This window comes from Oryzias melastigma, linkage group LG2, assembly GCF_002922805.2.
Source record: "Oryzias melastigma strain HK-1 linkage group LG2, ASM292280v2, whole genome shotgun sequence".
In the NCBI taxonomy this organism is placed as follows: domain Eukaryota; kingdom Metazoa; phylum Chordata; class Actinopteri; order Beloniformes; family Adrianichthyidae; genus Oryzias; species Oryzias melastigma.
In genome coordinates this window covers 16,470,427-16,478,034 of record NC_050513.1, presented here as the reverse complement: position 1 = coordinate 16,478,034, position 7,608 = coordinate 16,470,427, and the positions used below count along the sequence as shown (strand labels likewise).

The following is a 7,608-nucleotide window of genomic DNA, read 5'->3' as shown; positions in this document are numbered from 1 at the left end:
TTTTGAATACTTGGAAATAAAAACTTATAAGCAAAAATGTTTGTGTTTTTCTATGTTTCTCCTTGGTACGTTCAGTCCAGTCGGACGGGTTCTACACCAGTCATTCTGGTTTCTTTTTTAGAGCTTTTCCCTAAATGTTAAAATGATGCAGCAATGCAAAACCAACCCCTATTTTTGCATCTGTTCTGTCACAAATCTTTAAAGTTGATGAGTCATCCCATTTTAAACTATTGTGTTTTTTTTAATGTAGTTGAAAACGAGACTGAAGTTCTATAACAAAACTAAATGTAATATATATGTTTTAAGTTTAATACATCCGATAAAAAGACAGCAACTCTTCAAACATACACCAAATAGTAAGAATGGTGGTTCGATCTGTAAATCGTTAAGCTTGATTCATGAATCAAATCGGATCACCAACCAAGTTACAATATATACTAAAATTAAAGGAGCACTTTAAAGAAACACATTAGCTACATCAGATCTCAATATGAAGTTGGATATCTATACAAATAACGACAGGACAGTGTCTTATGAACAAAAGGATGCCAAGTCTTTTAATGGAAATAAAAGTTTTCAGCCTACAGAGGCTCAATTGTGTAGACACCATAAAATCAGAGTGAAATGAAGATGTGGCAGGCTTGTCCATTTTTCCAAAACTTAATTTCTGCAACTCAAAATGCTTTTAAGTATCATGTGTGGCCCCCACAGGCTTATATGCATGCTTGACAACGTCGCGGCATGCTCCTAATGAGACGACGGATGGTGTCTTGTGGCATTTCCTCCCAGATCTGTGTGAGGGCGTCCCTGAGCTGTTGTACAGTCTGAGGAGCAACCTGGCGGCGCCTAATGGACCCAAACATAATGTCCCAGAGATGTTCTATTGGGTTTAAGTCAGGGGATCGTGAAGGCCATTCAATTGTTTCAATTCCTTCATCCTCCAGGTACTGCCTGCATACTCTTGACACGTGAGGCCGGGCATTGTCGTGCATTAGGAGGAAACCAGGATCTACTGCACCAGCGTAGGGTCTGACAATGGGTTCAAGGATTTCATCTGGATACCTTATGGCAGTCAGAGCACCATTTCCTAGGCAGTAGAGGTCTGTGCGTCCCTCCATGGATATGGCTCCCCAGACCATCACTGACCCACCACCAAACCTGTCATGTTGAACGATGTTGCAGGCAGCATAACGTTCTCCTGGTCTTCTCCAGACTCTTTCACGTCTATCACAGGTGCTCAGGGTGAACCTGATCTTGTCTGTGAAAAGTACAGGGCGCCAGTGGCGGACTTGAAAATTCTGGTGTTCTTGGGCAAATGCCAGTGGAGCTCCACGGTGCTGGGCAGTGAGCACAGGGCCCACTACAGGACTTCAGGCCCTCAGGCCACCTTCATGAAGTCTGTTCCTGATTGTTTGGGTAGAGACATTCACACCAGTGGCCCTCTGGAGGTCATTCTAAATAAAGTCAATACAATCTCCCTTTTGTTGTTTTTTGCTATACTGACCCCCCCATGTTGGAGCCAGATGACATCAGTGAGCAGTGATTTTAGTCCGGGTCGGTCTTAATCCATGTTTCTATGGCAACTACCTTCACCTATCAGGGGTGAGCTTGTTGGAAGTCCACACACCTATCACTTAAAGACAAACTCAGGAGAATCTATCAATAAAATGCTTTGAAACATTCCACGTAATGCCACATACTTTTATCGATGCCTCTGATTGGTCAGTTTATGACTTTAAAAACTTTCTAGACAGAAAAATATAAAAAATGTCGAAGTTGCAAGAACATGTTTGAAAAAGTATTGTGATCAGTAGAGTAACTGAATAATGGCTGTTTGTGTCTCTATAGAAGTCTATGGGGATTTTGGTTTCTTGGAGCCAACAGGTACTTCCTGTTTGGAACGCCGGGGGGGAGGGGTCACTCTGTCCAGTTTTCTTAGTGCAGTCAATGGTGTTTAAGTGGGGGTGGGGTTTTTAACCCACTGGTGACCCAGGACATGATTGACATCAGAGCTGGTGCTGCAAGACCTGAGAAATGTGCCCCAGGTGAACCTGGGGGTCCTTCTGTTCTGGAGCGCTCTTATTTTGAAACACAGTTCCAATTTAACTCATACTGGCAGGCTAAGCTTTTATTTTGGAGGCTTCTGTATGGGTTTTATTTGGACTTCTTCTATTTTGCTCAAAATCAGTGAGTGCTCTGATATACTGAACTCAAGAGTAGTTTTTTGTGCACTCTTGAGTGTTTGCAGCTTCAAAATGTTCTTTCAACCTGCGTTCTTGTTCTGATTTTGAAGAACGGTAATAGTCTGAAGGAGAACATTTTAGGAAAAAAACAACACTGCTGGAAAAAAGTTGAATATTTATTGAAGAAATAAAAAGTTTACGTAACAACTGAGTATTTAAGCTCAGTATGAACATATTTGAGTCACTGTCGAGCAGAGGTGTCAAACTCAATCACACGAGGGGCCAAAATCCAAAACACACCATAGGTCGTGGGCCGAACAGGATAAACATTGATTGAACACTCTAAAATTACATTTTTAAAATTTCAAAACCATAACTTTTTAACATGCCCTGCGACAGACTGGCGACCTGTCCAGGGTGTACCCCGCCTTCGCCCTTCAGTAGCCGGGATAGGCTCCGGCACCCCCGCGACCCCGAAAGGGAAGAAGCGGTGAAGAAAATGGATGGATGGATGGATGGAACTTTTTAACATAATCATGAACTATAACCTGTGATAATGCTAGTTTGAATGCTATAAGCTGAAGATGCTGAAATTGATAGCTAAAAAGACTGATAGCTGAAATCACTGAAGCTAATAGCTGAAAATGGTGATGTTGATAGCCAGCTAAAATGCTAGCTAAATGCCAAATTAGCCTAAAAAGAAATAGGTTAGCCATAACAGCTAGCTGAAAAAAATAGCTAAACTTCAAAGTAGCCTAAAAATTGAAAAAAAAAAAAATGAATTAGTTTAAACAGCTGGAGTGTAAATATTAGCCTTACTCCAAAAAGGCCTAAAAACTAAAAAAAGAAAATTAACTAGCCAAAACAGCTAGCATGTAGCTGAAGTATTAGTAAACTCAAAAAAAAGGATAAATGCCAAAATAGTCCAAAAAGCTAGCATATCGCCAATTTTAAAAACTTAAAAACCGGAACTTTTTAACATAATTTTTAATAATAAAAAGGCATGAATAATATTCCAGAATAAATCAACCTAAACCTTAAATAACTTTCAATATTTTAATCACCATAAAAATATTTTTTGTCAAAATTCTACAAGTTAAAAATAAGCACAAGATAATATCTGGCCATTATAATGATAAAATAAATCTGTAGGGCCGGATAGAATTACCCAGAGGGCCAGATCCGGCCCCTGGGCCTTGACTTTGACACGTGCTGTCGAGAAATGAGGTCAGTGTTTCAATTATAACAGAGACCAGGATTAGTATTAGTAAAGTCATCCTCTCTTCCCGTCTTTCTCAAACACTTCCAGCTAAGCGTCGAGGGTGGGGTTGACACGTTGCAGCCTGCTGGGAGTGGTATGGCGTTTTTCAGGTGTTGCAAAGAATGTGCAAGCGTTTGCGAAACGCCGCCGTCTGCCTGCACATGAATCTGCAGAAACCACATGTGCGAGGTCCTGTCGGTCTGCAGACAAATTTGTGTCGGATTGCACAAATCGTCGTAGGTCTCAGCTACAGAAGGGTGTCTGGACCTGGGGGCGCCCCTCCTGGCTCCGGTGTGTCCCTAAAGGAAGATCTGTGGACGAGCTGAGACGCTCGAGCTCGGAGCCTCTGCAGTTTGGGTCTCATGCTGCTGAACGAGGACCTCCTCCGAAGAAACACCGACCCCCTTAGTTGGGCCCCCCTGTCCATATAGCTGCTGTGAGGCCTAGCGGGGTGCCCGCTCTCGCCCGTGGGGGCGTCAGGGGCCTCGTCGTCCGCGATGATGTCTTGGATGTCCCCCCCTGTGCTTTTGTTGAGGTAGTGGCAGGCCTTGCGGCCGCTGAAGTCCCTGACGTTCACGTCGGCGTTGTAGGCCCCCACCAGCAGCTTCAGCACGTCCAGGTGTCCCTGCATGGCGGCCAGGTGAAGCGGGGTGTAGCCAGCACTGGTGCGGCCGTTCACGCTGACGTCGATGCAGTGCCGCTCGGCCGCGGTCAGGATTTGGACCAGCAGCTCGGGCCGGCCGTGCTTGGCGGCCCAGTGCAGGCAGGTGAAGCCGGTGACGAAGTCCTTCCTCTGGATGAGGTGGGGGTCCTGGTCCAGCAGCCTGGTTAGGTTGTCCCACTCCCCGTCGGAGGAGCACATCATCCACTCGTGCTCCAGGGGGTCCAACGCCGCCGGCGTCCTCTCCTCTTCACCTAAAGAGTCGTGGTCGGAGTCGGCCCTGGGGGGCAGTATGGTCAGGCCGCGGCGCACCTGCAGGGAGCTGTCCTTCATCACCTGCAGGAAGCGTACGCGGCTGCACCTGACCGAGCCGCCATCCTCGCTGCCAGTCTGGCTCCGCCCTTCGTCGGAGTCGTCCTGATGCCACGCCACATCCAAGACTGCCAGGTTAGAGGGGACCGATTGGGATCCAGGTTTGACACCGGTTTCCATGAGTCCAGTGTGAATCTGGGATCCAGATTTGGTACCAGGTGTCTCAGGTAGGGTGCAGGCTCCATCTTCAAGCTCGGGCGAGACTTGGATCGTGGGGATCTCATTCTCCCCCCCTTCCTCGACCCTCACTCTGCTGTCCCTGTTCCCCATGGCGCGTGAGCTCTGCTCCCCTCCGCCCGCGTGCTGGCCTGGCTCTCCCTGCGCGGTGCGGGAACGCGGAACCTCATCATTTCCTGAACCTGAGCGCTCAGGTGTGGCCATCCTCCTGACGCGAGGGCACGCCCCCCTCTGAACTCGCTTTAACGCCGAGCGTCCCTCCCGAGCACGCGCATGTTTCCCACCCGTCGTCACTAAAGCCGCGCGCCCCACGTGGGCTTCAAAGGAGTTACGAGCGGCTCCGACGCTGCTTTGAAGTCGGGGCTTTGGAGTTCGGACAGCAAAGCGCAGCCATACCCGTCCGAACCTGGACCGGGTCAGGGTCAAGCTGCTAAAACACAACTTCACTCGACGGAGAATGACCGGGCTAATCCTTTAATGTTCTTTGTATCCTAGCAACGGAGGAAATCAGGTCTGCACGTGACCTCAAACCCGCATTAAGACGTTTATTTTATACTTTACTAATCATGAAAGATTGGGTTATATAGAGGCCGAATCTACATTTTTACGTGTTTGTCTTTCAGTCAGCCTGTACCAGTAGTAAATATTGGAATATTTTTAATGTCACACCTGAACTAAATTAAATAAAAACTTGTTCTTGTGATATTTTCTCATTATGGAGGACATAAATAAGGAAATATCGATTAAAAAAGCTTTTTTGAGTATTTTTTTTTCATTCAAAACAATGTGAATCAGGACCAGTCCAAAAAAAGTCTTTAATTTGCTTTGTTTAAAGTTTTAAGTTTTGATCATATTTGGGTTGATGGTTTACTCAACTCAAAAATGTCATTTAATAAATAATATATATATTTTTTTTAAATGTAAATTTTGTCAATTGATCCAATGTTTGACTTTTTACAGTACCGTAGACACTACTAAGTCGAGCTCCCTCCTATTGTAAAATAGATCCATGTACATCTTTGTTTTCCTCTGCTTCTCTAATATTACCCTCCATGTTTGTTGCTAATGTAAAGGCCATGTGGGCCACTACGTACAATTTGTAATTTGTCTTTCATGATAATTGTGTAAATATTTTTTTATGAGAAAAATGCCTCAAAAAACATGTTAAAAACCCAAAAAAGAAAATGTTCATTGGAGTGGGTCTTTAAGCGTCACAAAAACGATATTTTTAAACTATATAAAACGATGGTAACAAAACCGTATTTTTGATCTTATTTGCAATGGCCTCTCTTTGTTGTTCTTATTTGCCACCGTGGGACAAAGTCGTATCATTTTTGTACAAAACTCAGTTTTTTTTTTCTTTTTTTGCTCTCATCTGTTGAGTCTACATCCACTTTGTTTATCAGGCACACCTAGATACTCACCTCCAGTCCACCACAGTATTTGCAAAGGGAGCCACACAAAGTCAGAGGTCATTCTGTCCCCATCAGAGATGGTTCGTTTCTCTAATTGGTTTAAGCCAGGAAATGGGCTTTGTGTATGTCTGTTGTTGAATTACATAGACACTTTTCTTTAATATATAAATAAATAACTTGAATCACTTTTTATTTTTTGAGAAATTGGTTCCACTCTAGATAAGTTTGTACATATTGCCACTAAATTAAAGAAAATATGTCAGTATTTGAATTTCTTCACATTTCAGGTCTGATCCTAAATGGGAGGAAGAAACCAACCACTAATCCTGGCAACTGAATCACAACCATCTGTTATTTATCCTTTTTTTTTTTTTAGAAATTTATCAGCTTTTCAGAAGATTCTTCAAGGTTTTTACTATGAAAATAAAATTACAAACAGAAAAGTAAGTAAAGACACATTTGTGAAAACGTTCTTTTTAATCTGGACATTCAGTATAAAAGCAAGCTTCTTTCTCAAGTTCCATAAATGTTCTCATGACCGTCTCAAACATCAGATCTAGTCACACAGTAAACGACAAGTCTCATTGAAAGTGTAAAGCAGTCCAGTCTGACAGAATCAGACACATCCTCACAGACGACCGAAACTCCTGTATGAAATGGCAGATTTCTTCTTCTTCTTCTTCAAAAAAAAAACTTTGGCTGAAATCTTTTTCCATTTAAGCTGGCTAGCAACCACTGAACAAACAGTCATGGATGAGTTCCAGTGTTTAGTCAGAAAAGCGACCATGAAGCTCGGCAGGATCCTAGTACCAGTTCTGTTTGGGCCAAAAATGAACTCTTTAGTCGTGTTCTAGCACCAGGACAGCAGTTCGTTTGCATAGATGAGAACGTGTGAAGTGAAATAAAAGACAAACTCCAATAAAAGTCTGGAGCGAAAGTCACGAGATTTGCACCGTTTTGACATTTCGCAACAAGACTCCGTAGGTGGCAGACGTGCACTAGTGAACAGTAGAGAAAAAAGAGAAAAAAAAAAAAAACAGAAGAAGCCCCTCCCTGCTTGTCCAGTGTGAACACCATGAGCTACACTTACATACCAGAACCCGCATTTAGTCATATCTCCGGTGTGAACGTAGTATCGGAGTTACAGCAAACAATTCTTATGTTTTTCAAATGTAAAAATCTTTTAGTAGATAAATATTAAATTCAGGTGACTAAAAAAGAAACTGAAAAGTGACAATACAAAAAATAATTTAGTAAAAAAAAAAACCTATAAAAATTCAGGGTATCGTCTTGACAATTTTGTTACTGGATACATTTTCCGACAAACTCGTTTAAAAAAACTGTTTTTATCAATGTTAAAATATTTAACATGAGGTTCAATTATCTGACTGGTTTTCCATCTTCAAGTAAGTTCTTGTAAATAAAAAAAACAAACCTTATTAGCCCTTTTTCTGGGTCACACCTGCGTCTGAATTCACTCCCTGCTCACTACTTGTAAACTATAAAGGCCGTTTACCATTTTTTTTTTTTTTTTTTTTT

At 42.8% G+C, this 7,608-nt stretch overlaps 1 protein-coding gene across 1 annotated transcript; it reads right to left on the bottom strand.

The window, feature by feature from the left end:
• Nucleotides 1-3,295: 3,295 nt before the first annotated feature.
• On the bottom strand, nt 3,296-5,160 carry LOC112156805 (ankyrin repeat domain-containing protein SOWAHC). The gene has a single exon (XM_024289180.2). It carries the CDS (start codon nt 4,856-4,858, stop codon nt 3,692-3,694), a length of 1,167 nt encoding a protein of 388 aa, XP_024144948.1. The 5' UTR covers nt 4,859-5,160; the 3' UTR covers nt 3,296-3,691.
• Nucleotides 5,161-7,608: the final 2,448 nt, after the last annotated feature.

What these genes read in the sequence shown, in the direction of transcription:
- LOC112156805 (XM_024289180.2), bottom strand. Translation starts at nt 4,858, where the DNA reads ATGGCCACACCTGAGCGCTCAGGTTCAGGAAATGATGAGGTTCCGCGT.